General features: G+C 39.8%; 2 protein-coding genes across 2 annotated transcripts in view; both read right to left on the bottom strand.

Annotated features, from left to right (window-relative positions):
* akap12b (A kinase (PRKA) anchor protein 12b) overlaps nucleotides 1-841 on the bottom strand; it is a 93,435-nt gene extending 92,594 nt beyond the window's left edge. The window contains exon 1 of the mRNA XM_061929539.2: nucleotides 592-841. Coding sequence (XP_061785523.2) covers nucleotides 592-738 — 147 coding nt within the window. The 5' untranslated portion in view covers nucleotides 739-841. The remainder of the gene's footprint in view (nucleotides 1-591) is intronic.
* Nucleotides 842-6,767: 5,926 nt separating this feature from the next.
* mthfd1l (methylenetetrahydrofolate dehydrogenase (NADP+ dependent) 1 like) overlaps nucleotides 6,768-15,716 on the bottom strand; it is a 60,099-nt gene continuing 51,150 nt past the window's right edge. Inside the window, exons 27-28 of the mRNA XM_061929667.2 lie at nucleotides 14,533-14,652; nucleotides 6,768-7,630 (exon numbers count right to left, since the gene is read on the bottom strand). Of these exons, the coding sequence (XP_061785651.2) occupies nucleotides 14,563-14,652 (90 nt within the window). The 3' untranslated portion in view covers nucleotides 6,768-7,630; nucleotides 14,533-14,562. The remainder of the gene's footprint in view (nucleotides 7,631-14,532; nucleotides 14,653-15,716) is intronic.

Here is a 15,716-nt window from a genome sequence, read left to right as displayed (position 1 = left end):
TCTGTTTTCTCAGTACCTGTGTTATGATTTCCCTATCAAATTAATAAATAAATAAAAATATATATAAATATTTGTATTTTCTCTGAAAACGCTGTTTTTTAATTACCCCTCTCCTCCATTTTACTAAAATCCATGCATCATTCATTAATAAATTTAAGAAAAACAATTAGAAGTACATTTTCATTATATTTAAGATGTATACGATACTTTCTATACAATGGACACTTCCATACTCTTAATTATTGGAGCAATTAATATTAATTATTGGACTCCTATTTTTTGCAGTACACAAATATGAAAGCATATTCCAAAGCTGTGCAAGTCAGGTGCCTCCATATCATTGGCAGTGCCAAGCTTGTAACCTTATGATGTTTCATCTGAAAATATATATATATATGGTTTTAGGAAGGCGTAGAAAAAGGACTTGTCGGTGTTATAAATCTGCTTTATTACTGCGGGACATTGCCACTCTAAAGCATTACTCAGCAAAAAAAGAGCTTCAAGATCGTCAACATTCCAACCACGTAAATGCGAGTCGACAAAAAAAATGCATTTTAAAAAGAGAACTTCAAATAAAAGATAGCAGGCTACCTTGTTATCGAGGACGCCTCCTCCTCCTCCCTCCTCCGGGAGCACCTTCACCTCCGCGCCCAGCTCCCCGGCTGTGGGTGACGCTGAGGCCGAGGCAGCCTCCTCCACGCTCGGGGCGTCCTGCTGCGCTGAGCTCTCTGCTCCCATGGCCGAGCGACGGTGCTTGGAGTGCGGCTTGCCTGCGGAGATCGGGTCGGTATCCGGCCACTGTCCTAATGAAAGCCTCTTCAACTGGCTGCGAGCTGGCTGAGGTGCTGCACAGAGGGGTGTGTGTGTGTGTGTGTGTGTGTGTGACCTCTGGGAGTGATGAAGAGTGAGACATCCCCCGCCCCCCCACTCCTTCCCCCTCAGCATCACATGGGGGTCCACGCCTTGCAGCATCAGTGAGGTGATGATGAAGGACACAAAATTAGGTACACCTACACCATTTAAAAAATTGCAACCCATTTGAGGAGCTCTTTTAAGAATAATAATGCTGCAGTATTGAAGGAAATCTGCATTGATTTAAAGTACATTTGATTATATATATTAAGAACAGCGGTCACATTTATTGCTCATTCAATATCACACTTTGTCAGTCACACAGAGCATCAATGGCCATACGGACTTTGATAGTTCAGATCTCATTGCAAAATAACGAGCTTGCAAATCAAGACTAATGCACGCTCTCCTATATGGCAGTTAAAATATGACTTAAAACAATGGCCCGGTACCGGTCAGTGGATCGATTGGTACCGGGCCGCACAAGATATTAAAAAAAAAAATAAAAAAAATAAAAAATTTAGTGCGCCAACCCATATAGATCAATACAGTCTGCAGGGATACAGTCTGTAAGCACACAGGATTGTATTTTTTTATGACAAAAAAAACAAAACAATTAAAAATACCACCCCCCCCCAACCCCCTACATTTGGACCCAAAATAGATTATTTCATTAGGTCCTATGGGGAAAAGCTGTACTGGATATGTTTTCCCACAATGGACAAACAAATATCAATTGTGGTCAACCTTTATAAACGACATTCTAATCAGTCTTACAAGTGAAAAAAAGTCAACTCTCCCCACTGGAATACATCCATCATGAGCATGATCATGCTGGATGCAACATTATATACACGTTTCTTTAACAGACTTAATAAAGTCAATCAATCAAAGTTTATTTATATAGCCCTTAATTCCAAGTGTCTCAAAGGGCTGCACAAGCCACAGCGACATCCTCGGCTCAGATCCCACATCAGGGCAAGAAAAAACTCAACCCAATGGGAACAACGAGAAACCTTGAAAGGGGCCGCAGATGTGGGAACCCCCCCCTGGGTGACCGGAGCAATGGATGCCAGTTAATAATGTGAGTCTAGTCCATCTCTAGCTGTTACCGAGAGGGCATTCCAGAGTACTGGAGCCTGAATAGAAAACACCTCTAAAGCCTGCAGAATTTTTTTGGGCTCTGGGAATCACTAATATGTTGAAGTTCTTTGAACGCAGATTTCTGGCTGGGACATATGGTACAATACAATCAGCAAGATAATGGAGCTAGACCGTTTAGTATTTTATATGTAAGTAGTAAAACCTTAAAGTCGCATCTTAGGTGCACAGGAAGCCAGTGCAGGTGAGCCAGTATAGGCCTAATATGATCAAACTTTCTTGTTCTTGTCAAAAGTCTAGCAGGCGTATTTTGTACCAATTGTTATCTTTTAACATAGGGAGACCCGTAAATAATACGTTACAGTAATCGAGACGAGACGTAACGAACGCATGAATAATGATCTCAGCGAATTTTAGCGATATTACGGAGATGAAAGAAGGCCGTTTTAGTAACACTTTTAATGTGTGACTCAAATGTGAGAGTTGGGTCGAAGATAATACCCAGATTCTTTACAAAGTCGCTTTGTGTAATTGTTTGGTTGTCAAATGTTAAGGTGGTATTATCAAGACAGTGCCGATGTCTAGCAGGACTGATAATCAGTATTTCCGTTTTCTTAGCGTTGAGTTGCAAAAAGTTGCTGGACATCCATTGTTTAATTTCATTAAGACACGCCTCCAGCTGACTACAATCTGGCGTATTGGTCAGCTTTAGGGGCATGTAGAGTTGGGTGTCATCAGCCTAACAGTGAAAGCTAACACCGTATTTGCGTATGATGTCACTTAGCGGCAGCATGTAGATGCTGGAGATTGCAGGGCCAAGACCCGAACCCTGTGGAACTCTGCACGTTACCTAAACATACTACGAGGTTACATTGTTATGGGAGACGCACTGCATCCTGTCAGTAAGATACGAGTTAAACCAAGAAAAGGCTTAGTCTGACATACCAATACGTGTTTTAATACGTTCTAATATAATGTTATGATCGACGGTATCCAAAGCAGCGCTAAGATCAAGTAGCAGCAACATGGATGACGCGTCAGCATCCATCATTAGCAACAGATCATTAATAATTTTTGCGAGGGCTGTCTCCGTAGAGTGATTTGCGCTGAAACCGGATTGAAAGGGTTCACAGATTGTTAGACGCCAAGTGTGGATTTAGCTGCTGTGCAACAATTTTTTTGAGGATTTTCAAGATAAAGGGAAGGTGGTACACCGGCCGGTAGTTTACCATGAGGTCAGGATCGAGGTTAGGTTTTTTGAGCAGAGGATGAATAACCGCTTTTTTGAATGCTAGGGGAACAGTGCCAGAGGAAAGTGACAAATTAATGATATTTAGCACTGAGTCATATGTAAGGTTAATAATGTAAAGTCTCAACAAACGTAGAGGTTCAGTTCGGATGTTAATTGAGGGGTCAAGCCACGTGCCATTTTTTCGGGAAATTTCAAGTTACACATAAGTCAATTTCATACAAGTCTACATAGATGGAAAGTGTGTGTCTGCAGTGAAAAGCAAACGTAAATGAATGCTTGAAACACGATAAATGATCACTGAAGTTAACATCTTTTTTGCACCTTTTTTTTTGGAATTTTGACTATCGTTCACAATCATTATGAATACATATGTCTCTTTTTTTAGTAGGATTTTAAAGATGATAAATAAAAAAAAACTCTTGAAAGATGCGGTTAATGGGAGTCACCGTTTTAGCTTTCAAAACCCTTTAATACAACTTCAAAAGCCTCCATCAACGTTTTATAAGCTTACTGCAAGTCTATATATAATATAGTACCAGACATGTTCATACCAATATGTAATATGTTTAATATTTACCGCATTTTGGTAATTTTAATCATTGTGTGTCGTTTCTATAGCAGCACACTTCCGACTTCGGGCAATAAATGTGTGTTCCTACTTCCGGAAACAAACACAAATGTGTTTTCTAATCATGGCAGACTTGATAACAGACAATAAAGATGACTATTTTTGGACAAATGAGGAATCACAATCTTATCTTTTTAGACTTAGACTTCCTTTTAATTGTCATTCAAATTTGAACTTTACAGTACAGATAAGAACAACATTTCATTTCATTAGCTCATGGTAGTGCAGGATAAAAAGGCAATAAGGTGCATATATAAATAAATCAATAGGTTACTGTACAGATAAATATATTGCACTTTTTCACATGCGTCCACGTTTATGGATGTATGTTATATTGTCTTTTTTATTCCAGCGAGTTAATCAATTTTGGGGGGAGTTGCGGGGATTTTTGAATCTGAATATACGAGGACGAAGAAAGAGTGAGACGTTGGAGCGAACGGAAGCCGAGCCAGTGAAGCCGGCGTGATTCCAAGCTGTAAATGTGGAACTTAGGGACGGCGTGGTGGCCGTGCGCAACCCGAGGGTCCCTGGTTCAATCCCCACCTAGTACCAACCTCATCATGTCCGTTGTGTCCTGAGCAAGACACTTCACCCTTGCTCCTGATGGGTGCTGGTTAGCGCCTTGCATGGCAGCTCCCTCCATCAGTGTGTGAATGTGTGTGTGAATGGGTAAATGTGGAAGTAGTGTCAAAGCGCTTTGAGTACCTTGAAGGTAGAAAAGCGCTATACAAGTACAACCCATTTATAATTATTTATAACTTGAAGTCAAGCTAGTTTAACATAAATGGAGTGCTTATCCAGAATAAACCGGGAAAAAAAACAACGTCCCAGGCCTGCAGGACCAAACGCACAACTGCCCATCGAGTAAGTCACACTTTAATATTGTACATGATACACGCAGACCATCATGTTATTGTTATTACAACTACAGTACATACACTGTCTGCCTAGCTGTGTAAAAACAAAACATAAAATGTGGGCTAATATTTTAAAGATACTGTGACATGATTGTTCATATTTTTCAGTCAGTAAGATTAGTGTCTTATCGCATATTATTGTGCATTACAAACTGAAACGCGTTTCGTGCTGACGTAGAAGTTATCTTATCTCTTTCCGTATTTAGTTTTTACGGCTAATACCGAAGCATGCCGATGTGTTACTACGATAGAGAAAGAGTTCCTCTGTTCACTCTTACAATAAAAATTTCGCTACAGCTTGGTTATTATACAGGTGACAAAACGTAAATGAAGTATTGTTGACAGTTTTTGGATGCATTTTTAAAGTGATTTAGCGGTGTAATGGATTGCTCCCATTAGCTGCATTGCTAGCCAACAAGAACGAGACGATTTCTACAAGTTAGAATGCAAAAAAAATGTCAAAAACTTTAGTCTTCTTGTCTCTAATAATGATTGTGAACGATAGGCAAAAAAAAGAGAGCAGTTTCCCTTTAAGTGGCCTAGTTGAAGAACTAACAACAGTGTGGTGTCCTTATTTTCCTGAAACTTAAGGGCTGGAGGATGGGCCAAGGAGAAACACAATTGATTTAAGTGAGAATGTATATTAGTAAATGTGTTGAATGACTTATAATCAGGCCCTCTAGGAATTTGCAACGTCGCGATCGCACCAATGATTACAAATTTAACCATCCATCCATTTTCTACTTGTCCCTTTCCGGGTCGCTGGAGCCTATCCCAGCTGCATTCAGGCGGTGGGCGGGGTACACCCTGGAGAAGTCGCCACCTCATCACAAGCCAACACACATAGACAGACAACAATCACACAATCACTGCAAATTACAGCACTTGCGGGCTTAACCAAAGCTCACAAAATTGTCGTCTTTTTGTGCAGTCAATAGCTACTTCCTGTTCTTGTCTACAGCGCTATGCTTTCTGGGTAATGTAGTATATAAACATTTGCTTTCTAGTTTACATGTATTTATATATTAACTTAACATTTGTTTATACAGGGTTAAGACAATTAAAATATATTATCCTTTTTACAATGCTGACCTCGTAAGGAAGTAACATTCACATGACAGATATGTTGAAGTGTGATGATAATCGCTCAATGTCTCTCATTTACCAACAACAAAATAGCGCTATAGATCGCTCTCAACAGTTCACAAATGCTCTTAATGTGCATGGATAAGTGTGTTGGAGCATAAATGAATGTTTGAGATGGCCCAATGCTTCTCAATCATCAAACATACACAGGGAATATCTCCAATTTGTGGACGACAGAGCAAACTGCCTTTGTTGATCTATCATGAGTTATAAATAATTAAAAACATACAGTAAAATGACAATGAGGTCTGACTATGTGCTTTTATTCTGATCTAGTGTCTACTTTTAAGTCTCTAATACAGTATTTTCTAATTTTTGTTTAAAGTATGTACTTTTTTAGGCTAAGGTGACACAAAACACTTGTATATCCAAATCTTAACAATATTTGAAAAATAAGTTTCAAATCATCAAAACTTTCTGAAAAAGATGCTGAGAAATAAGGCATTTTAGGCTAAATTTTTTTACAAAAAAGCCCACGAAATCCAGGAGGGAAAATGTTTTACAATATACCCCGTGTCGGCGGCGTTTGCCATTAATATCCTACCGTCTGATTACTTTTAGATGTTTTATCACACTTTTGCACACACACACACGAAGTTTAAAACATTGTGCTAAACACGTTTGTTTAAAGACGAGAGCGTAAACAAGCCACGAGTCTTGTGCCCATTGCATCAGTCAAGTCAAAGCAGATATTTTCCATCACGTTACAAGGCAATGATGTCTGTCAACGACTCGGGAGGCGTCAATCTCTCTCAATCACACGCACACGCACACGCACACACACACACACACACACACACACACACACACACACACACACTATTGTTACACTACTCACTGTATAGATGGTGCATTCCTGTTGCCTTGACTGTAGTTAAAAGTGTCACATCCTGCCTGCTACAGACACACACAATAACAAACTGTACAGATGTGGAATGCTGCATGTGACGGACACACGTGCACACGTGCACCCAAACACCTCATCATGAGATTCTACACCCTGGGGTGATGCAGGGGGGCTTCCTCTACTGCCCCATTCAAATCGGGTACAGCACCTCAAACTGCAAGACAACAGCTGCAAATAAAAACACTAACACATTATTAGTATAATGAATGTATTTTTTAAAGCTCAGAATTGATACTGTCAGAAATACTGAATAGGTTTTTGAAGCTGCCAGCCTCAGGTAAATGCAGTCACTAAATAAGCATGATAAAAAAAGAGTGTTGCAGATACAAATCTTTTTAAAAAAATGCATTCATATCCACAGCATATTACTATAAGTTATTATGGAGTAACAACACTCATCATGTGGTAACTACTTCTTATGTGAGACCTACACTCACACAAGAGGCTGCTTGGTGACCTTGTTAAATAAAATGGAACATTTTGCAACAACACAATGTAAAACTGCAATAAGATTAGCTGCTATGGCGATTAGACATAATGGCTATTTGTGCGTCCATTGACGAGTATAAAATAGAGAATTACTAAAAACCTGAGTAATTTCTTACATAAACAACATAAGCATTAAAACACAAAGGCTGCACGGGAGATGTCAAAGACAACCCACACGAAACATGGTTAGAGGTTATCTTTGGCAGGTTACACTCATGTGCAAATACAGCAAAATGTGGATATGAGCTGCTGGGAAGGACTAATGGGAGAGCCTTTCCCATCAGTGATGCAGTGATGAGTCTTCACGGTGTACGCGTGGAGCATCCTGGGAACGCCGGCTGGGGAGCAGAAACAGGATGACGCATTTAACAGCAAGCGTGTGTGTCGTTTTTTTATCGCAAAGCTTTTAAGTGTGTGTGCCAGAATGGAACCACGAATGATGTAAGTGAAACCTTATGGAAAGGATCAATAATGTTGGTCGGGCCAACAACAATAACATTCAGCTGATGAGCTTTGACAAGGACAAACTAAGGTGTGACTCACTTACAGCATCCCTGCTCATTTTTGGGACTAATTCCAGTAAGTCAAATGAATATATTTAAGCACAGTTTCCACCAAAAAATAAAGTTTAGGTTGAATTTTGCCACGTTTTAATTGTGAAGGTTTAAAAAATATCAGATAACCTCTTTCAATTTTGCAATGAACCATTAAGAGAAAGGTGGAAAGAAAAGAAAATGCAGCATTCATAGGAGCATATGCTTGTTTATTTTTATTGAGTACAACTGCAGAATAAGCAATCATTGGGCCAAATAAAGGTGCCATTAGCAGCCTTTAGAAAAATAAGGCAAAATTGACATTAAATGTTCATTGATCAATGTCATTCCTCATTAAATTTATTTTGCGGTGTTTTCTGCATGTCCAACTACAACTTTTGCCTATAAAATAGGTTTCTTATGGAGGTGTAATGATACACTCATCTCACAAAACGAGACATGATATTGGGTTCACGAGAACAAGACACGACTTTTACATACATTTTTTTTTACTCGGGGCGTATGTGTACAGTGAGTTGGGACAATTCCAAGGGCATTTGCTTTTAAGAAAACTACTATGAGAATGTACAGTGGAACCACAATTTACTAAACTTAATTGGTTCTTAAATCGAAAAGCTTGTATATTGAGAGGAGAGGCAGAGACAACAATGCTGTGAAATGTTTCAAACCCCACATTGCTTGTCTGTTGTTTTATTTGGACTCATATTGAGCTAGCAAAACTAGAAAACTGTTTTTAAAAGGCAAAACACACTAAGCTAAAAGCACATATATTAGCAAAGCAGCTAACAACAGCACTGCTCTGCTGAATATATGAGCACAGATAGTGAAAAGCACGCCCACAATGGCTGTGCTGCTTGGCACAAAATGTCTGCCCTTCAAGCCACAAACTGTTGGTGGATACACTCTTCCTACACTGAGAAAGTTTTTACAACAGAGCCAATGGCGATTGATCTTAGACTGCAAGGGAAGATCCGCTTGCCTGAAAAAGCTTGGCCTCAGTCTGGACCCCCTCTCCTGAGTCTGGACCCCCTCTCCAGGGGCCCAGGCTTAGACTGAATTTATTTATTTTTTCCCCTCACCCCATGCCCCTTCCCCCATCGCTTACCTGTATCTCAGCTTTTTGGTAAGGGGCGCCGGAAGTTGGCAGACCCGTCAGTGATCCTGTTCTGTCTCCCTGTAATGTTTGTCTGATCTTGAATGGGATTGTGCTGAACATTTTCATTTCTCCTCAGGGATTAATAAAGTATTTCTGATTCTGATTCTGATTAAAAAAATATGTACTTTCGTGTTTACATTTCATAGACTAAATACACACTTAGAACTTTGGTTCAGAGTCGGCAACTTTCACGATAGCTGACAATTTCTTCTCATTTATTCTCGTAGCATCACAGTGCATTAAACGGTATTAAAGCTATGACTTAAATGGGGCAGCATAGGGTGGGTTGTTCCACTGCAGCCAAATTAGACAATGCATGCAATGTGGGCTTCCGCAAGATGCTTAGATGATCTGTCTGAGGCTTAATCCAGTTTGGATCGACAGCCAAATGAGCAAATCAGCAATATTGAAATATAAACCACTGGCAGAACATTTTTTAAATATAAACCACTGGCAGAACACCTATCAAATATAAACCACTGTCCATCCATCCATTTCTACCGTTTGTTCCTCTCGGAGTCGCGAGGGGTGCTGGAGCCTATCTCAGCTGCATTCGGGCGGAAGGCAGGGTACACCCTGGAAAAGTGGCTAAATATTTTTTCAAGTTTCAATATGTTACTGTTAAGGTGATATGGACACATTTACAATCCTCTAAGTGACGCATTCTTGGAAAAACCTTTTATCTTTTATTGGAAACTGTACCCTGAAAAGGGTGGAGTGCCATCTCCGGGTTGGGGAGGAGACCCTTCCCCAAGTGGAGGAGTTCAAGTACCTAGGAGTCTTGTTCAGGCGGATCGGTGCGGCATCTTCAGTAATGCGGACGCTGTATCGATCCGTTGTGGTGAAGAAGGAGCTGAGCCGGAAGGCAAAGCTCTCAATTTACCGGTCGATCTACGTTCCCATCCTCACCTATGGTCATGAGCTTTGGGTTATGACCGAAAGGACAAGATCACAGGTACAAGCGGCCGAAATGAGTTTCTTCCGCCGGGCGGCGAGGCTCTCCCTTATGGATAGGGTGAGAAGCTCTGCCATCCGGGAGGAGCTCAAAGTAAAGCCACTGCTCCTCTACATCGAGAGGAGCCAGATGAGGTGGTTCGGGCATCTGGTCAGGATGCCACCCGAACGCCTCCCTAGGGAGGTGTTTAGGGCACGTCCAACCGGTAGGAGGCCACGGGGAAGACCCAGGACACGTTGGGAAGACTATGTCTCCCGGCTGGCCTGGGAACGCCTCGGGATCCCCCGGGAGGAGCTGAACGAAGTGGCTGGGGAGAGGAAAGTCTGGGCTTCCCTGCTTGGGCTGCTGCCCCCGCGACCCGACCTCGGATAAGCGGAAGAAGATGGATGGATGGATGGAAACTGTACTTGTGTTTAGAGAATAGCTGGAAATGAGCTTCCCCTACTTGAAAAAACAGAAGTAGCCACTGAACAAAGTATAGTCATATTCGGTCAGTGGTTCATAATTCAAAACATCTGTATGGTTGTTCCACTGGCCAAGGAAACCTTTTTTAATTTGTCTTTTATCAATTTGCATGCCCTACCTACACATTAATTTATAACCATTGAACTTGTTTCCACAAATTAAAAAAAATATATAAAAAATATACAAGTTAAAATAAAGTAAATTAAATATGTCTTTTTTGAGGAGCTTTGCAGGGTCTTCTGCATCTGAAATCGCAGCTGTGTATTGAAGTATTTGAATGATTCGGCTATATTGTCTTATCCCTGGGCTGCTGCAGTGGCATATTACTGCTGGGGGAAGCAATCCAGTGTATTAGATGCTTTTCTGTTACGTACTGGTGTCCATGATTGACACTTTGGCCTGCTTGGACATACACGTGCTTGTGGAACTCAAATGAAGGAGAGCAACCAAGTGTTTCCACCACCATGCTCGTTTGAACAGGCAGCTCTCAAGTTTGTAGTGTGCGCAACGCACTTAATGTGCGATTGCAATAACTCACGCAGGGCCAGACGAATATAGTTCTGACTATTAAAGAAAACGTCCCAAAAAATTCTGACTGCGTTCTACTTGTGAGACAACCTTTCTGAAAACGAGTAACATTGCCACTTTTTCATCTCATCACACCTCTAGTTATGTTAATATTTTTGTGTGTATGGACAAATTAATTGGATTGGAATTATTTATTTTGGGAAGAGTTGATTTGGTTTTCATCAGACCTTTTGGAATGGATTACTTACAAAAACCACAGTATCACTTTACTTGAAAAGGTTCCAAAAAGTTGTGCGTTGTTTTCAACTCCGAGCTTTGTTTTATACCACATATTGAAAATAAAACAAAAACAGGTTTTATCATCTTACAAATTTGACACTCCTCTCTCAGGGCAACACTGAGACACTAATGCATGCTTTTTTAACGAGTCATATAGATCAGGGTTCCCCAATCTTTTTTCCACCAGGGACCGGTTTAATGTATGCATTATTTTCACGGACCGGCTTTCTATGTGTGGCAAATAAAAACAGCAAAAAAGTAGCCTTTGCTACAATCTGGCACATTAACATTTTATATGTCCATTAATGTGCATTGTCCCATGTATTATAACAAAGGAGTTATAATATACATCTATTAACAAGCTTATTTGTGTGTTTAGTGGGACAGGCGAAAGTTAAGTCGGAGAAAATGCGGTAGTTTATAAATGAATTATTGTTTCTGTGTGGCCCGGTAACTAATGTGTAACGGACCGGTGCCAGTCCCCGGACCGGTGGTTGGGGACCACCGATATAGACTATTGCAATGACCTGTAATAACCGGCTCTTAAGTCTAAAAAGATTATTGCACCCTTAGAATTACTACAAAATACTGCTGCAGGTGTCCAAAAACCAGAAAGTGGGCCCACATTACACTAGTTTTAAAATCTCTGCATTGGCTCCCCGTGTGTTTAAGAATCAATCCTAAAGGGGAACTGCACTTTTTTTGGATATCATTCACAATTCTTATGTAAGACAAGAACACATTTTTCTTTTTTAATGCATTCTAACTCGTAAATAATGATCAAAACTCTGTCTAAAATGGAGCCTATGAGAGCCGCTCTATTCTGCCTGTAAAGCCCTTAAAAACATTCAAAGACCTTCATTAAAGTTTTAAATACATGCTGTAAGTATATTTATAATGTAGTAACAGGCACATTTATAATAATATATAATATTTACGTACTTTACTCATTTTAAGCATACGCGATGAATTAAAGCTGGGGTACTTGAATCTTTTGTCACCAGGTAGAATTCAAATTATAAATCCTGCACCTTACTCTGCGCACCTCGCTGATAGTGCCTCCCAGTCTCCTCCTATATGGAAGTGCAGGAAATCGCGCACGAGAGCTTTACGTGCACACGCATAGGTTGTTGACAGACTGAATTGGAGGATCCTCTAGTTCGTATTTTGTTGCGGACTGTCTAACACAGGTCGCCACGCAAATGATACACACAAAATATAGGAAAATGGAACATTAGATTACCTGTCTCAAGGAAAACATCTACTTGCTCGTCCAAAGTTAGTCCAAGACTGGCCCGCAATGAATATGGTAGACCAATATTTATTCGAGTTTTGGCTCTTCTTTGGTTTTTTTAGACGTACAGCGCCTTTTTTCCTTCCTCTGATATCCTGTTTTTGGTTTTTTTGCAGTATATGCTGTAACAGCTAGCACAGGTATTACGATCTCTCCAGGTGGGTGGGTGACAATTAATTTTGTCGTCCAGGTTTTTATTTACTAAAATACTTGATTATAAGGCACAAACATCACGTAGACGTACAATTTATTCAGAAATGATTACTGTTATGCTATACTGTATGATGCTAATATGATTTGTTTTAGTTAAAGAATATAACTTAGCTATAACCTGCTATAATTTTAAAAATGCATCACGACATTCGCTTTTTTCTTTAACATCACTGATTACTACCCTCTGCAGACTTAATGAGAACCAACAAACATAATAAAAAATAATTTACTGTACAATATCTGCTGTCATTATATGTGCTAGAATCTTGTTATATTCCCGTTTAGATGAAGAATGACTCATAATACTCGCGAAGAAAAGGGGGGATGGAACCAAGCGTCTTTTCGTGTCTTTCTCACCATTTTCGGGTCTAATTTAGCTGTCAAAGTGTACCAACTTGTTGGAATAAGTCTTTGTCCTTCTACTATCCAGGTGAGAGGCATGATTTATGATCTACAATTAAGTTTGACGAGCCTGAAAACGGGGAAGCAGCTCATCAGTCGATCATGTCAACATAGCAGCATAGTAAACTAGTGATCATGGAGCCGCTATAAATAGTTTGTCTGCGTTAGTGCTTATAATAACAATATCACTAATACTTGGTTAATATTTAAGTCGCGAAATGTAAATGGAGTATTATTATTGGCGCTTTTTGGATGGTTATTTATTATTTAAGGGATAAGCGGTAGAAAATGGATGGATGGTTTATTATGAGCTCCATTGTAAGCAGACTTTTAGTTGAGAGTTAAAATGGATTAAAAAAAATAAATCTAATGTTTTGTCTTCTTTTCAAGTCAGGACATTAAGTCACGTGATGGCATCTTTCCCGTGTCTATGGAACAGCTTGCCGGAGGATTTAAGGGCTGCAGAGAACATTCACGTTTAAGAGCAGGTTTAAAACCCACCTTTTTGATTTGGCTTTTTCTTAATATTTATTAATTCTATTGAAGTCATTCGTAGTCTACTTTTTATTGTTATTGTTTATGCTAGATATTATGTACTTCTATTTATTTATATTTACTGTAACTGTTTTGATTTTGTACGGTGTCCTTGAGTGCCCAGAAAGGCGCCTTATGAATAAAATGTATTAGCATTATTATTAACTATATTTTAATTTTCATAATTTTTACTCATTTTATCCTTTATTCCTAATCATGGTTCTTACTATTTGTACACATTCTATTATAATTACTTTTCAGCGTTCCTCGGAAGGAGCGCTGTGCATCAAGGATTATATCGGTCAAGATATGTGCCAGCTTCCAGTTGGCCACGGTCTGGTGACCTTCTGGTGCAGACGGCTCCTGTGATAGTGTTTTTTCACCTGGCTCCTCTGTACTTAACCATGCATTCACCTGTTTGTGTGCGTATGTATGCGTGTGTGTGCTTATGGGACAGGTGATGAAGGGGGAAGTGTGTGTGTGTGGGGGGAGGGAGGGGCGGGGGTAGTCATCGGAACATTGTTTTTAAGTCTATATATAAATGGTTGATTTATATAGGCTAGTAAGGTAAAGTTTTGTACCTGACAATTTTTGGTTACCTTGCTTCTGCAGCCTTCATCAGAGGTGTCACGTGATGCTAGCGTGACGTTGTTACCTTACTAGCCTATATATATCAACCATTTATATATACACATCAGTAGGCTAAATTAACCTCTTCAACATGTTTTTAAGTCAGTAATTTGTAAATGTAATTTAATTTATGTATGAAAAGTGCTTTATACATGAAGTTTGATTTGATTTTAACTGTATTGCTTGGTGGAATTGTAGATTCAGAGGCTTAATAAAAAATTAAAAAGTACCACAAATTGTGCCTGTAAGCATATTTATGCTTAAAAGAGCCCGGTGATCTCCTCCGTGACTGGGTCAAGGTCAATGTCGTAGAAACAGGGTCGTGTCGGCAGGCCGGGCATGGTGCTCATCTGAATGAAACAAAGCCCCAAATTAGCTAGCATAAAAGAACAAGGCATTAATGGATCAAATTGAGAAGCATATCGTGGATACAAAACAAATGCCTCTGTATACGTTTCATAAAAACTCAGGATCCAATAAAAAGTGCAATTTAGATAATAACAGTAGCTTCATATTAACACTGGCCCCACAACACAGCAGTCAGCTTCGAACGTGCACTATCAAAACAAGATTGAAGGTTCCAAATGACTATAATTTAGTACCATTTAAGTCTGACTGAAGAAGAGCAGTAGTGTGGTGACAACCTTCACTTCAGTAGTGACAAAAGGACAGTCAGTTGATTTTCATACAGAAAAGGGTAGGAAATATTCTCGACTATATGTGTAAAAAATATGTGGTAACGAAGTCGAAATGCCAGAGAAAGAAAATTAGTAGAACATTGTTGGAAATGGATAATTCAACTTAGAACATACTTTTACAAGGCTGACATGAACACAAGTGTCTAGTGCGATATTTGAAGAAGACCTTCTGAAGTCAGTGTGTGTAAGGTAAATACTACATAGCAGTTGAGTGATGATGCCACAAAGTTAAGTCTTGGCACACAAGTTGGCGTCTACAAAGCTATTTTAGGTTAACAAGAGGAGGCTCCAATTTAAAAGAACCGCGAGGGAACCAAAACGTTCAAGAAGTTGATTTGATTCCAAAAGTTTTGTGTTTTCTCATCCACTTTTACACGGCAAATGAGAGGTAATAGTGAACTCATAAAACCCCAAATCATCCATCTGAGGGAAAATGATCTAGCTCTCGTCACATTGTTCGCATGCCTCACCCAAGGCCAGCTTTACGAGCCCATTAGTGGAAACGAAGCAAGAGGAAGTGACCGGCCAATTTCCTGCACCAAGAAAATGCAGTCTAGCAAGTCAACAAAAATGAGGAGGGTGTACTTGTAGCTTGATGCCAACTCACTGCTGATGACTGGTCCTGAGGTCATCGTGACTCTTTCACCAAACATGACTCAACGTGTGAGTAGGCTTGCAGGAATTCAATACCGCTGCATTCTATCAGTATCTAATGT

This window comes from Nerophis lumbriciformis, linkage group LG34 (assembly GCF_033978685.3).
Source record: "Nerophis lumbriciformis linkage group LG34, RoL_Nlum_v2.1, whole genome shotgun sequence".
In the NCBI taxonomy this organism is placed as follows: domain Eukaryota; kingdom Metazoa; phylum Chordata; class Actinopteri; order Syngnathiformes; family Syngnathidae; genus Nerophis; species Nerophis lumbriciformis.
The sequence above is the reverse complement of the archived record's forward strand: the minus strand, read 5'-3'. Positions and strand labels throughout refer to the sequence as shown.